Genomic DNA, 21,122 nt, shown 5'->3' on the forward strand with positions numbered 1-21,122 from the left:
GGCTCGTCCCTCCTTTTCCCTGCTCCTTTTGGAGCCTGGGCTGGGAGCCCCCAGCTCCCGGGGGGGGGGCTTTGGGCATCTCCTGGGAGCTTTGGGGGCGTCGAGGCTTTGCCGGGGGGGGCTTTGGGGTGCTGGGTTTTGCCCCTACGATTTCGGGACCGGCTCCGAGGCAGGCGCGCTCCCGCCGCCACCGAGGGGCTCTGCCCCAGCCCCGGCCACGTGCGGGCGCGGCCACGTGGCGGCTGCCCCTCACGTGCCCCCTCCCCGGGGCGCGGCCTTATGCTTGAGTGACAGCGAGCTCGGCCAACCGCGCGCCGCGGAATGGCGGCAGGGCGGGCCAATGAGGAGGGGCGTATGAGGGGGGGGGGCGGGCTGTGCGGGCAGGCGGCGGGGAGGCCGCGGCAGCAGCGAGGTAAGATGGCGGCGGCGCCGCCCGCCCGCTCGGGACCGGCGGGGCCCTTCCCTACCGGCCCCGCCGCGCTCCCCCGAGGCTCCCCCGGCCCCTCGCGCCCCTCCGCCGCCCTCCGCTCCGCCGCCGGCGCCGGGATGCGCTGGGGGGAGGGAGCGCCCCTCACGCTCGCCGCCCGCGGACAAAATGGCGGCGGCCGGGGCCGGCCGGGCGGCGGCAGGGCGCATGCGCGGGGCCGGCGTGGGGAGGGCGGCGGAGCACGTGGGGGGGGGGCGCCGGGGCTGGGGCCGTGGCCGGGGGGGTCCTGGGGGGGTCGAGGGGTGCTGGGGGGGGCGGGGGTCCTGGGGTGGGTGAGGGGGTGCTGGGGGGGTTCGAGGGGTGCTCCGGGGGGGGGGGGGGTCGAGGGGGTGCTGGGGGGGCGGCCAGGGGGTCCTGGGGGGGTCGAGGGGTGCTGGGGGGGGGCAGACAACCCCCGGGGGGGCGTTGTGCGGGGTGCTATGGAGTAGGGGGATGGAGGTGTCCCCCGGGAACCCCCGTTTCTGCCTCCCCCCGGGGACCCCTGTTTCCCCTCCCCCGGGACTCAAGTTTCCTTCCCCGGACCCCCGTTTCCCCCCCCCAGGGACCTCTGTGTCCTCCCCCGGGACTTGTTTCCCCCCCCCTCGGGGACCCTTGTCTTCCCCACCTGTGGACCGATATTCCCCCCTGGAGGACCCCCGTTTCCTCGCTGGGGGCCCCCTTTTTTCCCTGGGGACCCATTTCACCCTGTCAGGGACTCCCGTTTCCTCCCCCAGGGCCCCCGTTCCCCTCCACCACCCTACCCAGGGACCCTCCGCTGTAGGAGCTGCTTCGTCCCCCACCCCACCCCGTGTCCCAGCAGGACGAGGAGTTGCGTTCGGACGCCCTGGCAGGCGTCAGCCGGGGCCGCGCGGTTTATTTCATTCCTTCTGATTCCTTTGCCCGCCTCCGGCAGCTGTTGGCATGAACAGAATTCGGATCCACGTCTTGCCGTCGAGCCGAGGCCGCCTCACGCCCGTGCCGCGGCCCCAGGAGCCTCTGGCATGTGCCTTCACCCACCGGCAGTGCTCGCAGCCGCGCCTGGAGGGCCAGGAGTTCTGCATCAAGCACATCCTGGAGGACAGGAGCGCCCCTTTCAAGCAGTGCAGCTACGTCTCCGCCAAGAACGGAAAACGGTGCCCGAACGCTGCGCCCAAACCGGAGAAGAAGGATGGGTGAGTCCCGCTGGTTCTCTGCTCCTGCATCAAGTTGAATTAAAACGGGTGGGGGAAGGTTTTTCACGTACAGCACGGGCGTTGCAGGGCCTTTTTATTCAGCTGATGCGTTGAAGTTAACCTCAGGCAAGTTATTGAAGTGCTTTTGAGCTCGAAGAAGACCCCACAAGTGCTGGAGACTTCATGCGGAGCCTTCCTGCTCCCGGTGGGCTGCCGGGCTGCTGCCCTCGGCCCTCCCAAGGTGGCTGCGTCCAGGCCCTTTGTCAGAGCTGTCCTTGCACCCACGTGCACCTGAGCTGAGCCCAGCAAATTCGAGTTGGAGCCTGTCCTTACGGCTCATCCTCAGCGCGTGTGCTCTGGTTGTGTTTGATTTGGAGTTGTTGTTGGTGCGTGTGGGACGTTCCGGCTGCTGTGGCTGGAAGGACCTCGAACATTATCACACCCAGCCAGCACGTTGGGGGGGTACAGTTTTGCTCCTCGGTGCATCGAGCTGCGTTTCATCCTCAGAGGTTACCAAGAACAGTGGTAGTCTTGATTCTGCCCTTGGTCCCTCTGCGATAAAAAAGCTCCGTCCGCTTTGGCCAGCGTGAAAAGTCCAGTGTGAACGCTTGGAAGCAGAATAGCTCGCCTCAGCGGCTTGAAGTAAAAAAGCTCTTTTCTCTCTCTGCTCCCGCGCCCTGCGGCTGCCAGCTCTGGAGCCAGGGGTGGTGTTTGAGCGGTGCTGTGTGGTCCGCGAGCCACCTGGGGCTCTCTGGCATTTCCCTGCTCTACCTGCAGCCAGGAGCGGGTGGTTTTGTTCCGCTGGTGAGAGCGGGGTGCGCTTCGGGCGCCGGGGAACGTTTCTCAGTGTCTCACTTGTTCGTTTTGCTGGCCGAGGGCTCGGAGTGGTAACGAGCTCGTGATTTATTCCCGCAGCGTGTCGTTCTGCGCGGAGCACGCCCGTCGGAACACGCTGGCGCTCCAAGCTCAGATGAAGAAGTCCAACCCCGGACCTGTGAGCGAGACGCTCCTCTGCCAGCTCAGTTCGTACGCCAAAACAGAGCTGGGCTCCCAGACTGTAGAGAGCAGCCGCAGCGAAGCCAGCCGCATCCTGGGTAAGCACTGAAAGCAAAAACCACGACCCGGTGCTCTCCTCTCTGGGGAGAAGCGCTGAGGGTAGGACTCGTTAAACCCAGCAAAGCAAAGATCCCAGGGATCCACGGGTACGAGACCGCGTTCTGCAGCCCCTGGCACCTCTTGTGTGCTGCTGACTGCGGGCAAGTCACGCCACCCAGAGTCGCACCAGCCCCAAATCCTGCAGGTCCCCTTCCCCTGCAGCTGCAGGGCAGAAACCCCAGCTAGCTTCCCTCTGCGCTGCCTGGTGCCTCTCAAACACCGGCGCTGAGCTCCCTGAATTGCGGGGTCGCTCGGTGGGCGCCATCCAGCAGTTTGTGGCCCCCTGCCGGGTGGGGGCTGTTTCGCCCGCACCCGCTTGGTGCGTTTCTTCTCGTTCCACGTCCCTGCTGGCGAGGAAGAGCCCCTCGTGGCACGAAGCAGAGCAAATTCACCTTCAGGGGGCTGCGGAGCCGAGCACCTCCGGTGCCTGGCCGTGCTCGAGCGCGAGCCGCGGGGCCGTGCCCTGTCTCTTAGTGCCCCTCGTTCCTCAGATGAGGACAGCTGGAGCGATGGCGAGCAGGATCCTATCACCGTGGAGCAGACGTGGCGAGGGGACCCGGACAGCGAGGCTGACAGCATCGATAGCGACCAAGAGGATCCCTTGAAGTGAGTGGGTGGCTCCTGCCCGGTGACGCGTGCGGCGTGCGGAGCGTTAGCTCGGGGTGATACTGGGAAGCAGCCGTTGCGTTAACGAGGTGACGTTATTAACGGCGCTGCGCTGGGACTTGGTTCCGTGGTGAGTTTCTGGGCGTGGATGCTTGCCAAGGCTTGGGCCTGGCGGTTCTGGGAAGCCTTTGATGCCGATCTCCTCCTTCAGCCTGGAGCGGGCCACGTGAGCCGCAGTCTCGGGGCGATCTCTTAATTTAAATTAGGAACAAAAATCGGTATTTCTGCTTGTCACCCGCTGATTAACTCGGCCCTGCTCAGGCAGCGTTTCTGATAACGTCTGCGTCATTCAGCGAGGGGAACAGCCCTGGGGGGCCTTACAAACCATAGCCTGGTTTTGCGGGTGCTTTCCAGGCATGCTGGCGTGTACACAGCCGAGGAGGTGGCGCTGATCATGCGCGAGAAGCTGATCCGCCTGCAGTCCCTGTACATCGACCAGTTCAAGCGGCTCCAGCACCTTCTGAAGGAGAAGAAGCGACGATTCCTGCACAGCCGCAAGGGCGAGCACGAAGCCATAGGCAAGTACCGGTGCAGGCAGTCACTGGTGCGTATCCTTCCGTCCGAGGGCACCGGGCTTCTCTAAAACACACAGAACTCTACATTTAAAAGATGTTTTTTAAAAAAAAAGAGGGGCAGAGAGGGTATTTCTGTGGCTGGCCCCATGCCTGGAGATCAGTATCGTTTGGGTTAGAGAGGTTGCCGGGTTTCTTTGCTCTTCAAAGATTGCACTGTTGCCAGGAAATGAGACTACAAAGTTAATTCGGAGACAAAAGTTCTTTTTTTGTATGGGATTTCCTGTTTTTGGTCTTATAAACAAAAAAATTTATTCATCTGCAGGCTCCTGTCTGCAGCGGCAAAGGTTTCTTTCGGTAGCTGCACCGGTGCTGCCGTAATGACGTAGTCCTCCTTAGCACGGATGCAGCTTTTTTTTTTTTTTTTTTTTACAAAAGCCCTGCTGCCTCGCTTGGATTTCTCACTGAAAACGCTCTCGGAGGCAGGGGCTGGTGGCTGAGCAGAGGCAGGCCCACGTTACAGAACTGGCCGAAAGTTTACAGCGCAAAGAACGCTTCCCGAGCGTGGCCTTAGAATAGCTCATCTCGGAAAATGGCACGATGCAGCTCGGTCCCGAGTAAAAATAACTGGAAGTTTGGTACATGACAATTTTGTAGGGCTCGTTTTAGCAAGCCAGAGATGCAGATCCTGACCGCTGCCCTGTAATTACAGCTGGGAGTGCTTACGGGAAGCTTCCAGAACTTGCACGGGAGCGAGCTGAAATTCGAAAAATTTCTATTCTGCCCCTAGAAATCACAATCAACTTTGGCCAAATTATTTTAAAAGACGGTTAAAAATAGTCAGCCCGAGAACTCCTCGCGGGCGCGGGGCGATCGGGATGAGTTTCGGGATGGAGTCTGCTTTGTCATCCTCTTGTGTAACCCAGAGATGTGCTTCCTGTTTACACGCGCGGCGCTCCCCGCTCGTTCCTCCGCTGCGTTGGCTCCCGTCGCCGGTCAGCTGCCGGAGCTCTCGAGGGCCGATTTCGGCTCTCGGTACCGAAAAAACGAAATGGAAAGAGCGTGGCGGCTGGGCGGCATGGTGTTTTTGCTGACTCCCTCCCTCGCTCCCCGCCAGGCAGCAGCCTCCTGACGGGCCCCGAGGGGCTCATGGCCAAGGAGCGCGAGAACCTGAAGCGCCTCAAGTGCCTGCGGCGCTACCGGCAGCGCTACGGCGTGGAGGCCCTGCTGCACCGGCAGCTGAAGGAGCGCAGGATGCTGGCAACCGACGGCGCTGCCCAGCAGGTACGTCCGGCAGCTCAGGGCCTGCCGGGGGCTTCGGCTTCCCCTGGAGGCTGCATCTCGCCCTCTTGGTCCCCTCTGTCCCTCGTGAGGCTCTTCCTGCAAAGAGGAAAGCGTCGGTCCTGCCTGGCCCCCCGCAGCGTCCGCACGTTGACTAAAACGTTGCGGGTTCGCAGAGGCGTTTTAAAACAGGCACCAAAACTACACAGAAGTTGCGGTGTGGGGGTGCAGAATTTTCCCTTTTGGAAAGGGGGTGCTCAGTGGCTTCCACTGCTGGAAAATGCGTGGAAAATGTTCCTTGGCATGGCGGTGACATGCGGACTCCTCCCAGACCTGTGGGGACCCGAATGCGGGCCCCCTGCATCGTACACGAACCTAAATTTGAAGCTGTTGGCAGCCATTTCTCTATAACCGTTGTAAAATTTAAAGCCTGCCCTTAACTGGCTTCTGCAAGTCAGGAGATAAGTCGGAGAAAACCCGTTCTTCTCTGCGACAAGCTGGTGAGGTGAGGCTCTTTCGATGGAAGCCCAGACTTGCCGCGTTATCTCAGCCCTGTCTCGACAAAAGCATGAATGGGAAGGAGATAACGAGGATCCGCCGTAGTTAGGAGGGTTTAATCTTGGCACGTGTTGAAAGCGGGCTGCGGGCGTTGCGTGGCCGAGGGGGGGTTCTCTGGAAAGCCAGCGGAGCTCTGAGCTGTTCTCCTGGACTTGCAGGCGCACACCACCCGCTCCAGCCAGCGGTGCCTGGCCTTCGTGGATGATGTCCGATGCTCCAACCCGTCTCTCCCGATGACCAGGCACTGCCTTACTCGTATCCTTTGATCTCAGGCCCGGCTGCCAGCGGTTCGATCCTCCTTTTTTTTTTTTTTTTCTTTCCTCTTTGGCCCTAAGTCAAAGCCATCGGTTTGCTGTAGCCGTTGGTTTCAAGCAGGAGCCCAGAGGAATTTTCTTCCCGTGGTACGCTGGCTGTTCCAGAGCATCTCAAGGGTGTGGCCAGTTCACTTGGAAGGGACAAGGGAACCTCGCGAAGCCCGAGGCAGGCCCCGAGCTGGCTGCCGGCTGCGTTAAGGGAGGACGGAAGCAGGTCCGCGCTCTGTAAATCCCTGCTCCCGCCTTAAGCTGCGGGTGCTGGGTCCCAGCAGCCGTCGGAGCGGGGTGCGCCGAGCTCTCGGTGCGAGAGGTGGGTGTAGGGAGGGACGTCTGACCGCTGCAGCACTGCTCGGGGCAGGATTTGAAGGAAGGAATAGATTCGGCCTGGCTGGGACTGCCGTTGTCCAGCCTGGGGCTTGGTCTCCAACTCCTGGGAAGGCTCACGCCTGCGAGAAGAGCCTCAGCGTTTCCAGGGCCAGCGCCGCCGTTCCCCCGGGGACCCACGAGCCAGTTGAGCACCTCGTGTGGCAGTGGGACGGGGCGGACGCGGCCAGGAGCAGCTCGGGGCCGTGCTCGCAGCTGCTGTGAGTCAGGAGCAGCCCCAGATCCCGGAGCGGGGCTGGCGGGCAGGGGAGGATGAGCTTGGGGTTTGTTTTCTTCCTGGAGCTGGCAGATCCTCCTCGAGCTCTGCGCGGGGAGCAGCCCGGGGAGCAGGAAGCTGCCATTGTTTCTCTCTAGTGGCCGTATACTTGGAAATAAAGGCAGGATAAATACCTACAAAGCGCTTTGAGCAAGTTGCTGTTTGCAGCTGGCTTGCTTGGAGCAGGGCAGGGAGTGGAAAAAACGCGGTTTTATTTCCTCGTGTCTGAGCCGTCAGCCGACTTTGGCTGCCGCAAACAAGCCCTTTACTTCGGGTAGCCCTGCCGAGCCGATAACATCTGCAGCCCGCTCTGCTTTGTGCGTTGTCGGGAGGCTCTCGGGCTTCGTTTGGTTTTTTCAGGAGCTCGACCGTTTGTGACAAGGCATTAAGGGGAGCGGACCAGCTGGGTTGTCGGGCTCCAGGTGGAGCTCGGGGCTTCGTCGGCTTGGCAGCCCGTGCTTTTTGGCTACCAGGAGAGCGAGCGCTTGAGCTGGAGTCATTCGGAGAGATTAAAATCTGGCTTCCCCACCCTGCTGCTCCTGCGGAGACGCTTTCCTCACCCTCGAGTGCCTGCTAGGTCTGGCTCCTCGGGGCTGAGCTCCGCACCGCTAGGGCTGGCACCGATCAGGGGCTCTGCAGCGTGAGAGGTGAGGGGGGGAGAGGACGAACCCGAATGAAACCTAGTCAGCTCGGGGCACGGAGTTAAACTCGGTGCCTCTCGCCAGCACGTGTGGGTTTGGAAGATGGTTTTCCCTCTCCCAGCCCGCGTTGTGTGAAGGGAACTTGTCAGACGTTGAGGATGGCCCGCCGGCCGTTCGGGTGGGTTTGTTGTCGAGGTGCCCAACCCAAAAGCCTTGCTCCACGCTCGAGACCTGCCGTGGCGCCCAGCACGGGTTGTCACCGGGTGAAGAGACCGGGACGCGATCCCAGGGGTGGGGGGAAGGCCGTCCGTGCAGCCCCTCGGGCCGCCTGCTGTGCTCTGTTGTCCCGCGGGGTCCTTGCGCTGGGCGAGGACGGGGTTTGGGCTCCTGCTGCTGCTGGTGGAATCGCTCTGCGAGCGCAAACGCAGTCGGAGCAAAGTCTCTGTTTGTGATTAAAGGCAGGAAATCCCATTTACACCTCTGGCAGGAATAGGTTTCCCACTGGGAAGGAAAATGCAGTGGGAAGATAGAAATACCGGAACTAAACTCCTGGCTGTGGAAGCAGCATTGTGCGCGCTGCTGTCCCCGCTGCCTGCTGGATGGGGAAGCGCGTGCAGATGCCTTTTAAATGGACGTCTGCAAATAAAAGTAAGCCCGGGCATGTGTAATATCTTCCATCTGAGGATCTGCGAGTGCTTTACGGCGATCCAGCTAAGCCTTCCAGCACCCCCCCCCCCCCGGGAGGCCGTAGCCGTTGTCCCCATTTTCCATCACGTAAGTAACGTGGCCCACGCCGCTGGGCACTCGGGGCGCAGCTCTGGAGCCTGGGCTTTGACCTTGCAGAATTGTAGGGTTTTTAACGTTAATCTGGAGGGTGGGAGGATGCGTGGGGAGCGCTTAAAGCTTTATAGTCTTTGTAGAGCTTGCGTGCTGTAACGCGCAGGTTTCCCTTGACCGCATCTTGCCAGACATCTGTCAGGACGCTAACCAGACTCTGTTCAAGCCGTGTCAAGGCTCGGAGGAGGTGCCGTGCAACAAGCCCGTTCCCGTGAGCCTCTCCGAGGAGCCCTGCTGCCCGCTCCACCTCCGCCTGCCCCCGCAGATGTACGTACCCGAGCAGGTGCTCTCTGTCCCCGAGGAGCTGGAAGCGGCCCCCACAGACCTGTACCTGAGCGCTGCTGAGCTCCAGCCGACGGAGAGCTTGCCCCTGGAGTTCAGCGACGTAAGTCGGAGCAGTTGTGCAGCGTGCTCTAGGCGAGCGAGGGGTCCTGCAGGAAACCTTCCCCGAAATTTGCTGCTTTCAGGACGTGCTACGAAGCCAGGCTGAGCTGCTCGAGCGGGCTGCGGTGCAGCAGGCCCCAGCGCTCCTGGTGCGGAGCATCGCAGAAAGCCGCTGCCTCCCCAGCACCCGTAACAGAATCATTTTTGTTCTTGCTGGCTTGGAGAAGAACAGCCTCTTGAAAAATGCGCAGAAGTGCAAAGGGTTTGGGAGGTGCTTGTTTCAGTAGGGTCTGAAACAGCATAGTTGGTGACTGCTCCTTTGGAAGGGCTGTGCTCTTGTTTAAATCAGTATTTAGCTTTTTTAAAAAAAAAAAAAAAAAAAACAGATTCCGCCCCCCCCCCCCCCCCTTCTCTCCCATGAGGAATACGCGAGGGTTTTAATCCCCCAGATTATTCCGATGCCCCGCATGGATGTTAAGCCTCTGCGCTTAAAATCCTTTGCAATTTGCTTAACCAAAAATCCCGTGGTCATTTGGAGCCGCTCCTGCGCATGAAGCGTCGCTTGCTTTTATCTGTGGGTGTCCCCGAGATCTCGGGCGCCTCCATCGGAGGGCAGACCTGACGGTTTGCTGACAGCGAGGGGTTCGTCGGGGGCCGCGGGCCGGCGCACGGGCCGCGTGGCGCTGCCGTGGGGCCGAGGCAGGCCTGGCACCGCCGAGGTCGGCAGCGCTGCCCCGGCTTCGGCGGGCGTTGGAGCGGCGCCCGGCTCCTTCTTGTGGGGCCGAGCGCTCGCGAGGCAGAGCCAGAGTGTGGCGGCGTGAACGCGGCCTTTGTGGGAGAGGGTTTTTTTTTTTTTCAGGGCAGAAAGGAGAAACGGAGCCGTTCTTCTCCCCCAGCCCGGCCCCTGAGAGGGCTCCCCTTTTGGGTGGTGCGGGCAGGAGCCCAGAAACCCAGCCCCGTCCCCTGGAGGACGCGTTTGCCCAGTCTTAGAAGCAGCCCTGTGGGCGTTGGTACCCCCCCCCCGTGTGCTGCTCGAACAGGGGGGTGTGGGGCTGCCCGCTGGGGGGCTGCACCGAGGGCTTTACCCCAGAGCTTCTGGCTTGGATGCCCCTCAAGAGCCCCCTGTCCTCGGCTCAGGCTGGGAGCTGCGGCTGCGGGGGGTGTCCCGCGTCACGGCAGCCTGGCCAAGTGCCGCTGGGAGTCGTGGGCATCCCGCCCTGACGTTGGACGCCCTCCGAAGCCAACCCGTCCTTTAAAAAGAGCCTTGTGGGACACCCCTGCCTCCCGCAGGAGGCTTAGCGGCGCGCTGCGGGCAGCGGTGAGGAGTAAGGCAGAGGCTGCATATCCCGGGGGGGTCTCCGTCGGGGGAAGCAAAGAGGCTTCTGCTGAGTTTTGGTAGGGGGACGAAAGCTTTGGGTGTCCCGGGGAGGTCGGAGCCCCTTGGGCACGTCCCCCCGCCTCCCACCTCTGCAGCGGGAGGGCGGCACGCTGCTCTCCTCCCGTGCCTCTGAAGCCACGCCACGGCCCTCGGCCTGCTCGCGCCCCGCGGAGGAGCGAGGGGCCGCCAGGAGGGCTGCGAACCCCGTGGGGGGCTCCTCCTGCTGATGGGGCCGCTCTGCCTGTGCTCTCTCCTAGGACCTGGACGTGGTGGGCGACGGCATGCAGTGTCCCCCGTCCCCTCTGCTCTTCGATCCCTCCGTGGCCCTTGACCAGTCCATCAGAGACATGGCCGAGGCCCCCATAGACATCCTGGCCCTGGAGGAGCCGGCCCCAGCGGGCGGCCCGGCGCAGGCGGCGCCGCCGGACAGAGGGAGCTCGGCTGCCCATGGCTTCCCCGCCGCCGCCGAGCCTCCTGCGCAGGTAGAGCCGGAGCTGCTGCTCCTGGGGGGGCTTTCAGCCCGAGCACGGCTCCTGCTGCAGGTGAAACTGTGTCCCCCAGGGCCGTGCCCGAGCCTGGGCTGTGCCGTCGCAGTCCCTGCGTGCCCGCGGTGGCCGCTGTCCCCCCGCGGCGTGCCCACGCTCCGGGTGGCATCGCCACCGTGGAGCCTGTCCCCGGGGAGCCGGGGGCTGCTCTGCGTGGGGACATCTCAGCTGCAGCCTGGGGACGGGGTCAGGGGCTTGACGCCCTTGTGGGAGCCCCCCCTTTTTCTTTTTTCCCCCCCGTGTGGGGATTTGGAGGGCAGCAGTTGCCTTCTGTGCAAAAAGGGCTTGGCCTTCGATCGCGTTCCCTTCACCCTGCTCTCACCGGGGTGGTTTTGTCACTTGGGTGCTCGCCGTGGGGGTGGTGGGGAGGCAGCCTCAGCTGCCCCGTCCCCACTCTGCTGCCCCCCCCCGCCTTGGCCGATGCTCCCCGCAGCCCTCCTCCCCGCCCTGGGAGCTGAGCGCAGAGGCAGGGGATCCCTCCCCAGGCCCTGAACGAAAGCTGCCGGTTTGCCGTAGCCGCTGGCTTCAAGCAGGTGCCCAGAGGAAAACGGCTCCTGGTCTGTTGGCGTTCCTGGCCCCGTGGGGCGATCAATTCGTACGGGAGCGACACGGGGCTCGGCCTCCCCTCACCCCTACCCCCCTGCCTCCCCCCCGCGTCCCCCCCGCACCCGTCCCACTGATTTATTTTTCTTTCCTGGACAGAGCCTCCTGCGCCCAGGGCCCCCGGACGAGAGGCGGCCGGAGGAGACCCCGACCCGCGGCGCGGCCGCCAACGGGAACCCGGAGCTGGCCTCCGGGAGCTGAGCCGGGAGCGAGCGAGCGGCTTCCCCACGGTCACGGAGCCCCCCCCCGGGCACCCCCAGCTCGCCCAGCACCGGGCTCAGCACCACCGGCAGCGGCTCCGAGCAACGGGACGGGGGGCTGCGGACCCCCCTGCGTGGGGGCACCCCTGGCAGGGTGGTGGGGGGCGAGGGAGAGCCCCCCCCCGTGGCGAGGTGGAAGCCGGAGGGGTCCTGGGGGGGGGGATTTGGTGGGGAAGGTGGGGACGGAGCTGGGCATGGGCACCGGGGGTGCAGCGGGGTCGGTGCCGGGCTGCCCCCGCATCCCCCGTGTGCCTTTAGGGGCGGGGAGGGGGCTCCCCTCCTGCGGGTGACCCCCCCTCAATAAAGACCTCGGACCTGGTCCCCAAGCGTGTGCCCGGGTCGTGCTGCGGGGATGGGGGGGGTGTGGGGGGGGGCTACGGGGCCGAGCCGGTGCCCACGGCTGTCCCGGGGGGTGGGAAGGGGGTGGGAGACCCACCCGGTGCTAACGCAGCCCCGGCAAGCCCCGGGCAATCCCCCGGTGCCGTCCTCGGCTCCGCAGCCGCCGAACCGGGGCTCTGCACCCCCCCCCCAAACACACACACACACCGGGGCCAGCCCCGGGGGCGGCGGGGAGGGGGGCGGGGGGGGTGGGCGGCACCGGGACGTGCTTGGGGCGAGCTCGGCCGTGACCGGGGGATGCGGCGGCGGCTCCGGGACCCCCCCCCCGCCCGCCCCCGGTCGCGGATTGGCGGCGGCGGGGGCGCAGGGCGGGGCCGGCCCGGTGGAGCCGTGACGTCACCGCCGCCGCCGCCGGGCCAGCCCCGGTCCCGGCCCCGGTCCCCGTCCCGAGCCCGGTCCCGGCCATGCCGTCCCGTTCCGCCGCCCCGCCGTAGCCCCCGGTGAGTCCGCGGCGGGTTTGGGGCAGGAGGAGGAGGAGGAGGAGCGGGGGGGAGCGGAGCCGCCGCCGCCGTTACCGGCGGCTCCCCGGGGAAGTTGGGCCGCAGCTCGGGGGCACCGGGGAGGGGGGAGCCGCCGGGCCGGGCTCTGCGCGCAGCCCCGGGGCAACCGGGCCCCGGTAGGAGGAGGCGCGGGGCGGCCCGGCCTGCCCCCCCCCCCCCCCCCCCGGGATGTCCCCGCGGCGTCCCGGCCACCCCGGTGCGTCCCCGGTGCGTCCCCGGTGCATCCTGGCTGTCCCCTGTGCGTGCCTCCTCCGCCCCCGGTGTGTCCCCGCCGTCCCCGGTGTGTCCCCGCCGTCCCCTGCCCGTTGTTCCCAGGTGTCCCCGAGGTGTCCCCGCCGCGTCCCCCCGTCCCCTGCCACATCCAGGCTCTCCCCGCTGTGTCCCCCGCTGTCCCCCATCCCGCCCGCGTGTCCCCGCTCCATCCTGGCCGTCCCCTCCGTGTCCCCGCTGTCCCCGGTGCCTCCTGGCTCTCCCTGCCGTGTCCCCAACGTGTCCCCAGCGCGTCCCAGCTGTCCTCGCTGTGCCCCTGCTCCCCTCAGGCTGCTTCTCCAGCGCATCCCGCTTGTCCCCGGTGCGTCCCGGCCGTCCCTGGGGTGTCCTCGCTGTCCCTGCTGCGTCCCAGCTGTCCCCAGTGTCCCCAGCGCATCCTGGCTGCCCCAAACGGAGCCCGGCCCCTGCAGCACGGTGGGGCTGGGGACGCTTAGGGCTGTCACCCCGTGTCCCCAAGTCTGCAGTGGTGGCGGTGACATGGGGCAGGCCGAGGCCACCCTGTGGGACAGCGCGGTGGCTGGGGACGGTTCCCTGCCGTCCTCGTGTCCCCGCAGCCGAGCGGTTTGGGCACGTGCTGCGTCCCCGGTGGCTGCTGTCCCTCGGACCAGGGTGACAAGGGGCCCGGTGGGACTGGGGAGGGCGAGCCGGGCTCCGAGCACCCCCGGCCCTGCTGCAGCCACGTCCCCGTCCCCTTCTGCTGCCCCAGCACCGTCCCCACTCCACGTCCCCGTGCCGGGGAGGGAACGGCTGCAGTGGCGAGGCCTGGGGGGGCTGCGGGCGGCTCTTCCCCTCCAGACAGAGCCTCACTTCCCCCCCGTGACGCAGCCGGAGCCGCTGGCCCCGGGGCTGCTTCCTGCGCCGGGGGCTGAGAAGGGGCTGGGGGACGCCACGTGCTGCCCGGGGGACCCCGGGGTTGCAGAGGGACAGGGACGGCACGGGGACGGCACAGGGACAGCACGGGGACAGCACGTGCGAGGTGCGGCTGCGCGGTGGGGCGCAGGGCGCGTGGCCGGGGTCCCGCAGCGCCTTGTGGTGGGGAGGGGGCTCGGGAGAACGTCCCGCGGCCTCTCCGCGCCTGTCCCCGCTGTGCCGCGGGACACGGGCGCACTTTGGTCGGTGGTGCCGCTCTCGTGGCGCCGGGTGGAAGGCGGCGGGGTTCGCACCGGGCTTCTCGGCTGCTCCCGCCCTCGGCCTGGCCAGCGACGGCGGGGTCTGGGGCGGCCTCGTGGGGTCCCTGCGGGGGCTGAGGCGCTGCGAGAGCCACGCGCACCCTGAGCTCGCCCGCTTCCCAGCGGCTCCTTCCCGTCCTGGCTGGTGGCGAGCCTCTGGCTCGAATCCTTTGTGGGGTGGCCACACGGCCCCTCACCCACCGGCACCCCAAAAGCCTCCCTCTTACCCTCTCCGGTCTTCCCGGTGCTGGCCCCGCAGCCAAACGGCGCCAAGGCCCCAGGTGAGCCCTGAGTGAGCCCCGGTCCTCGCCTGGCTCACGGGTTGGGGGGGTCCCGACCCCCCCCTGCCCACAGCCTGGCCGAGGGTCCTGCCCCCCAAAAAACGGAGCCGGGTGCCCTGCGGGACCCTGCTCCGTGGGGTGCTGGGGGGCTCCGAGCCCCCCTCTGCGGGGGATTCCCGGTGCCCCCCGGGCTCTCCCTGCCGGGGGGTGCTCGGTGCCCCGAGGCGTGGGGGGGGCCCTCGGGCGGTGCTGCCCGGTTCGTGCCCGGTTCCCCGGTGCTCCCCGCCCGGGGCCGCGGGGCCGGAGCTGGCGGAGCCGCGCACCGGGGGCGGCGGCGGCGGCGGCCCCGGCTCCTCCCCGGCCGCGGTGGGAAGGCGGAGCCGGGCCGCCGCCGCCTCCCAACAATAGCGCGGCCGGGCCGGGCCGGGATGGAACCGGGAGCGCCGCCGGGACCGGCCCCGGGGCTGCGGGGAGCGGAGACGGGCGGAGCCGCCGGGAGCTGCAGGCTGTGAGTGTGCGGGGCTCGGATCCCGGGGCTCGGTTCCCGGTTCCCGGGGCTCGGTTCTCGGTTCCCGGGGCCGGGCCGTGTTCCGCCGCGCACGGAGCGGCCCCGGGGCGAGCAGCGCGGGGAGGCACCGGCACCACCGGGGGGGGGGGGAGCCCCGGTGCAACCGGGCTGCCTAGCCCCGGGGGGGGCCCCTCTGCAACCTGGGGCTCTCTGAACCCCCCGGTGCCAGCCCCGGGCTCCGTACCCACCGTGGCGACCCGGTGCTGGCCCGGGGGTGCCGTGCGTGGCGATGCCGGTGCCAGCCCCGGTGTTCCCCGAAGGCACCGGAACCCCGGTGTTCCCCCCCCACCCCCCCCTTCTCAGCCCCAGTGTCCCCCCCAGGTGACGCTGCAGAGGGACAAGGCTGGGGACGTCTGCGCTGTCCTGGCTGGACCCCAGCGAGGTGAGGGGGGTCTGGGCCTGGCAGCACCCCGGGCAGGGGGACGCCGGCCTCGGCTGCGTCCCCTCGCAGGCAGCGATGTCGGAGAGCGCGGCCGAGGCGCAGGGAGACGAGAGCCCCGCGGCACGCAGCGAGACGGGCACCAGCCATGAGCTCCTGCAGCGGCTGCGGGAGCTGGAGGTACGGGGGGGAGCGGGGAGCGGGGCCACCGGGCAGCTCCGGCTGGTCCCAGCGCGCAGCCGGTGCCACCATCCGTCCACAGCTGGTGCCACGGAGCCAGCAGCCCTGGGGACATGGTGGGGACAGCTCCCACCTTCTCACGGTGCCACCACTCCTGGGCTGGGGCAGTTGGGGACAGCCCTTTTTTGCAGCCCCCACAGCCCACCAGGCAGAGGAGGGTTCCCTCGGTGCCACGGGGGGGGGTCACCAAGAGCCCAGGCCCCTTGGCAGCGTCCCCTGAACCTGTCCCCTCTCTGTCCCCAGGCGGAGAACTCGGCCTTGGCCCAGGCCAACGAGAACCAGCGGGAGACCTACGAGCGCTGCCTGGATGAGGTACTGGGGACACCGGGGCTCGGCGGGGGTCACACGCGTGTGCCAGGGCACGGGGCTGCGTGTGCCCTCCGCAGCCGCCCCCCCACCCCCCAAGATCCTCTTTTCTTCCCCAGGTCGCCAACCACGTGGTGCAGGCACTGCTCAACCAGAAGGTGGGTGTCTGGGGGGTGTCCGTGGGGCTGGGGGGGGGGGACCCAGGGGGAGCCGGGGTGACGCTGCCATCGTTGTGCCCCCCCCTCCAGGACCTGCGTGAGGAGTGCATCAAGCTGAAGAAGCGCGTCTTCGACCTGGAGCGCCAGAACCAGGCGCTGAGCGACCTCTTCCAGCAGAAGCTGCAGCTCTCGGCCGGGTCCCTGCCCCAGGTGCCGTGGGGGGGGGTCCGTGTTAATGCTGGGGGTGGGCTGTGGGGGGGTGGGCGTGGGGCAGAACCCCCCCCTCCCCAGCCACGTAACCTGGTGCTGCCTCCCCTCCAGCTGCCGCTGCACCCGGTGCCGGTGTCCCTGGATGCTCCGGGCAGCCCCCAGCTGGGCTCCACCGAGCAGCCCCCCGCCTTGCTGCCCCCCGGCTGCTGTGCCCCCCCAGCAGAGGTGGGTACTGGTGCCTCCAACCCCCCCCCCCCGCATGCCTTGTCCCCATCCCCGTGCCCGTAGCATTGCCCTTTCCAGGCCTGGGGTGTCCCCAAGGCCACGATGAGCCCTCTGCGAGCCCGCGGCACCCCCATCCCTGAGCCCCCTGCCCTGGGGATGGGGGCTGCCCGTGGTGTCCCCGTCCCCATGCCCGTGGTGTCCCCTTCTCCGGGTCCACAGCATCCCCTGCTCCTCCTGTGATGTCCCCAGCTCCCACCCCCCTTTGTCCGCGGTGTCCCTGTCCCTGGTTCTGTTGCATCCCTGTCCCCAGCCCCTCCACCCCTGGGTGTCCCCAAGCCCGTGGCATCCCCCTAGCCCATCTCCACCACTCGGGATCCCAGCACCGGGCACCCACAGGGTGACAGTGCCCTGTCCCCCCGCAGGCCACCCCGGTGGGACCCTCGGGCAGCCCCGTGCTCAGCCCTGGCGCCCCCTCCCTGGACGCCCTCTCCCCCTTCTTCAAGAAGAAAGCGCAGATCCTGGAGGTGTTGCGCAAGCTGGAGGAGACGGACCCGCTGCTGGGACCCCCCTCGGGTCCCCCCCACGCCCAGGGGCCCCCCGACTCCCCCTGCTCCCCCGAACCCCGGGCTGGGGCCGACGCACCGGGCTGGGCCCCCTGCCCGCTGCGGGGCCTGGGGGCGGCTGCGGGGTGGCGGGGGGCCGAGGGCAGCCCCTGTTCATCGCCGGAGGAGGCCGCCCCGCCGCGGGGGGCTCTGCTCAGCGCCTTGGCCGAGCGGCTGCTGCGGGGGGACGGGGGGTGCTGCCGCCTCAACGGCGAGGCTCCGGCCCCCCCCCGGCAGCGTGGCGGCGGCCCCGAGCACCCCGCTTTCCTGGGGCTGTACGCCCCGTGTGAGGAGAGCCCCGAGGGCGGCTTCGCCCCGCTTTCCCCCCGCCTGGGGCTGCCTTCACCCGGGGCGGGGGGGGCGCCCCCCTTGACCTCCCCTTCCAAGGTGCTCAAGGCGCTGAAGCTGCCGGGCCCCCCCGGGGCGCTGCGCCTCAGCCCCCAGCTCGCCCGCGCCTCCAAGATCCCCTGCCGCAGCAGCAACCCCGAGGCCTCACCGGTGCTCAGCCGCCGCGCGTCCCCCGACGCCCCCCCAGAGCCGGGCTCCCCCGAGCCCCCGGGTTTCCCCCTGCCTCACGCTTACGAGGCAGCCGAGCCGCCCCTGGGGCCGCTGCCGGCGGCACCCCCCGCCGGTGGGGAGAGGGCAGCTGCGTCCCCCCCGAGCCCCCGCCGTGGTGCTGGGGGCTCGGCCCCCTCCCGCCGCCCTGGCAAGAAGCCCCCCGAGCCAGGCTACCTGCCCTTCAAGGAGCGCCTGGCTGCCCTGGGCAAGCTGCGGGGCGCCGACAGCCGTGAGCCCCCCGGTCCTGGGCGGCCAGAGAGGGGCCACGGTGCTGAGCCGCGGCCCCCAGCCCGGGGGTGTTTGGGGGGCAGCCTGAAGCACCCCGAGCCGGCGCACGGCGCGGAGCCCCTGGCACGGTGCTACTCCTCCGGCTCCATGGGCGAGCACGGCAAAGTGGGGGGCAAGGGGCGCCCCCCCGGTGGCAGGACCCCGCCGCGCGCCCCCCCGCCGCCTCCCGCCAAGGCTGCCCGCAGCCCCCACGGCAGCCCCACCAAGCTGCCCACCAAGGCGGCCGGCAAAACCGGCGGGCCCCGGGGCGAGGAGCCCAAGGCGGCTCCGGCGGCGGCAGCGGGGGCCGCCAAGGCAGCCGGGGGTCCCCGCAAGGCACCGCCTGGCCCCGAAGCCCTCGGCACGGGGTCCGCGGCGGGCGCTGCCGGGCATTCGGCCATCGAGGAGAAGGTGATGAAGGGCATCGAGGAGAACGTGCTGCGGCTGCAGGGCCAGGAGCGGGCGCCGGCGGCGGAGGTCAAGGTCAAGCCGGCCGGAGGCTTGGCCAGCTGGTTTGGGCTGCGGCGCAGCAAGCTGCCGGCGCTCAGCCGCCGCGCCGAGGGCGCCCGGGGCCGGGAATGGTCCGGGGCACCGGCACCCCTGCGGCGCGAGGTGAAGCTGGCCGCCCGCAAACTGGAGGCCGAGAGCCTCAACATCTCCAAGCTGATGGAGAAGGCGGAGGACCTGCGCAAGGCGCTGCAGGAGGAGCAGGCCTTCCTCCACGGGCTGGCGTTGGACAAGGGACGGCCCCGGGCCCGCGGTCCCGGTGCTGAGCGCAGCCCCGGGCAGCTCCAGGTGATGTACCAGGAGGTGACGGCCGAGAACTTCATGCAGCAGCTGCTCAACAGGTCAGGGGTGGCCCCGAGGCCAACGGGGAGCTGGGGACACCGTGGGCTTGGGGACACCGTGGGCTTGGGGACACCGCGGGCTTGGGGACACCATGGAGGGAGGGAGAAGGAGGCGATGGGTTTGGGGATGCAATTGGGTTGGGAACGGGGACAGCGTGGGCAAAGGGGCTGGGGACACCACGGGAGGAGTGGGGGATGGCACACAGCCGGAGCTGGGGACACCGCGGGCTTGGGGGCACTGCGGGTCCCCTCCGTGATGCTGCTCTGAGGGGGCAGCTGCTTGGGTGCCCCCAGCACTGGCTGGGTGCTGAGCGTGGTGGGGGTGTGTGGGGGGGTCCCCAACTTCCCTCCCGATGCCACGTGTCCCCAGGGTGGACGGGAAGGACGTGTCCTATGAGAGCCGCCTGGAGCACAAGCGGGACCTGTGTGACTTCCAGCGGGTCTCCCCCGATGCCAAAGACCCCCGGCTCTGCCGGCCGCCCCGGAACGGGATCGTGGGCCACCTGCGGGGCTGCCAGGAGCCCCCGGACAAGGTTGGGACCCCCCCCCCGTGCCCCCAGTCCCCACCCCTCACCTATCCATCCGAGCTCCCTGGAGGCCACGGCTGCTCACCCTCCTCTCCTGCCGCAGGTGCCCGACGTGGGGCTGCGGGACGAGCTGCCGTCGGACGAGAGCTTGTCCGAATCGGGGACGTCGCAGCACTTCGCGGGTGAGCGGCCGTCTCGGGGGGGGGGGGTGGGGTGGGGTTCCATGGGGGTTTTTGGGGCTTACCCCCCCAGCCCTCACGCCTCCGCTTGTCCCCCCGCAGCGTGCGGGTCGCTGACGCGGACACTGGACAGCGGCATCGGGACCTTCCCGCCCCCGGATTATGGGGGGGCCCCCGCTAAAAGCACCCCGAAACCCCGCGGGCGCCCGGAGCCACTGCCCGGCGCCGCGCCGGCGCGGCCGGCGGCCCTCACCAAAGTGCCGCGCAAGGCTCGCACGCTGGAGCGGGAGGTGCCCAGCGTGGAGGAGCTGCTGGTGCCCGGCAAGCACCGCAGCGCGGCCCCCGCCCGTGCCACCGCCCCCCCCAGCACTCACAGCCACCGGGGCTGTCCCCAAGGTGCGTGTCCCTCCGTGTCACCCGGGCAGGGGGTGGCCGTGCGACGCCCCGCTGGCGGCGCAAGGTGCGCCCCAGTGCAGTGGGAGGGGGTGTCTCATGGGGGGGAGGGGGGGGGGGTTGTGACCTTGCTGGTATTGACCCCCCCCCCCCCCCCCCCCCCCCCCCCCAATTTTCCCTGCAGACGCCGATGCCGAGAAGCCGCGGCGCGTCCAGCAGAGCAAGAACTGGACCTTCCCCAACGCCAAAGCCTGCGGCGCCACCGACCCCTTCCTCTGCCCCCCCGGGGGGCTGGAGGGGCTGCACCGGCCTGCGCTGGTAAGGGGGGGGGGGGGCTGTGGTTGTAAGGATGTAAATAGTGGGGGGGGAGGGGGGCATGGTGAGCCCTGCTCATTGCTCTGCTCATTATCCCCCCCCCCCCCCCCCCCCCCAACTCCACAGGCACCTGCGTGCAGCCGGCTGGGCACCGTGGGGCATCCCCGGAGGCCCCCCCGCCGCTGCCCCCCGCGCTCAGCGCCTGCAGCAGCCGCACGCCCAGCGCCTCGGACGTGGGGGACGAGGGCAGCACCGAGGCTCGGTCGCGGGACGCCGGCTGCGGCCCCCCCGGGATGGAGCACTCGGAGTCGCTCAGCGACTCGCTCTACGACAGCCTCTCCTCCTGCGGCAGCCAGGGCTGAGACCCCCCCTCCCCCCCCCCAACCCCTTCCACGGGCCCGTCCCATTCCCCCCCCCCTCCCCCCATCCCCGGGTCACACTCGCACGTCTTCCACCCCTCGTCCCCCCACCCCGTGCAATGTTGCACAAGTGGGGGGCAGCAGGGGAGGGAAAGCGGGGCCCAACCTGGGGGTGCTGCCCCCGCCGGGGGGGGGGGGGGGTCCCAGGGCCCCATGTCCCCCCCCCGAAGCTGCGTGCCCGGGCCCCATGCCCCTGCCCAGCTCTCTCTGATGGTGCTATTGCAGTGTACAGCCCCCGCTGCCGGGTTTTTAACTCAATAAAGCCCCCCCCCCCCCCCGTTTTATTTATATATATTCTCCTGAAGCCGCTGTCGTCTCTCAGCCTTGAGCCTCCACCCCCCACCCCGAACTCACAGTGCCCCCCCCCAGGCCCCCCCCCTCCCGCCCGCTGCAGGCAGGGTCCAGCCACACACGGCAGCGGGGGTCAAGTCTGAGCGTTTTATTGACTTCATCCCGGTGTACAAAGTAAGACTATGGCGATTTTTTTTTTATTTTATTATTATTTTTTTTTTAATAGAGCTCTGAATCGAAACACCTTCGTCTTCACAGTCCGAGTGCGCGGCAGCGGGGGGGCTGCGCGCGGGCGGGGAGAGGACGGGGGGGAATTACGGTCAGCGCTGGGGCAGACCTGCTGGGCGGCTGGCGGCTGGGTTCTTTTCCGTTGTATTTCTTGGCACTGGTGCTGAAGGAGAGGCTCCTCCGGCCCGGCAGGCACGGGGGGGGGGTTTGGCTTCAGGTGCCCAGCCCCGCGGGGCAGCTGGGGGGGGGTGGTGGTGGTGTCCCTCCGCCCCCCCACCGTCGTGGGGAGGGGGCCCGCAGCCACCTTTTGGGGCAGGGGATAACGCCCCCCGGGTCTGCGCACGAGGGCTTGGCGGGGATGTGGTGCCTGCGGGGTCG

The 21,122-nt window shown here is 68.3% G+C and overlaps 2 protein-coding genes across 5 annotated transcripts; both read left to right on the plus strand.

Annotated features, from left to right (window-relative positions):
- The first annotated feature begins 334 nt into the window (after nt 1–334).
- Nucleotides 335–11,733, plus strand: KANSL2 (KAT8 regulatory NSL complex subunit 2). Of its 4 annotated transcripts, XR_014575798.1 has the most exons (11): nt 335–412; nt 1,380–1,638; nt 2,554–2,732; nt 3,285–3,399; nt 3,814–3,981; nt 5,093–5,255; nt 5,969–6,065; nt 8,374–8,627; nt 8,710–9,944; nt 10,262–10,486; nt 11,252–11,733. XR_014575798.1 is itself a non-coding variant. In XM_083814155.1 (10 exons), the coding sequence occupies exons 1-10, from the start codon at nt 355–357 to the stop codon at nt 11,351–11,353; spliced, it is 1,620 nt and encodes a 539-aa protein (XP_083670281.1). In that variant the 5' UTR covers nt 336–354; the 3' UTR covers nt 11,354–11,733. The 4 variants fall into 4 exon arrangements, 3 of the variants coding, with proteins under 3 accessions (XP_083670282.1, XP_083670283.1, XP_083670281.1); XM_083814155.1 differs by lacking the exon at nt 8,710–9,944 and having other exon boundaries at nt 336–412; XM_083814156.1 differs by lacking the exons at nt 10,262–10,486; nt 11,252–11,733 and having other exon boundaries at nt 8,710–9,965.
- A 367-nt stretch (nt 11,734–12,100) lies between these two features.
- NCKAP5L (NCK associated protein 5 like) lies at nt 12,101–20,280 on the plus strand. Its single transcript, XM_083814145.1, is given in 13 exon segments — nt 12,101–12,251; nt 14,921–15,158; nt 15,462–15,530; nt 15,644–15,682; nt 15,773–15,892; nt 16,004–16,117; nt 16,540–18,392; nt 18,763–18,925; nt 19,023–19,101; nt 19,201–19,494; nt 19,676–19,809; nt 19,933–19,941; nt 19,947–20,280. Coding segments are annotated over 12 exon segments (3,198 nt in total). The 5' UTR covers nt 12,101–12,251; nt 14,921–15,056; the 3' UTR covers nt 20,169–20,280.
- Nucleotides 20,281–21,122: the final 842 nt, after the last annotated feature.

The sequence above is a fragment of the Anser anser genome (assembly GCF_964211835.1).
Source record: "Anser anser genome assembly, chromosome: 30".
Taxonomy (NCBI): Eukaryota; Metazoa; Chordata; class Aves; order Anseriformes; family Anatidae; genus Anser; species Anser anser.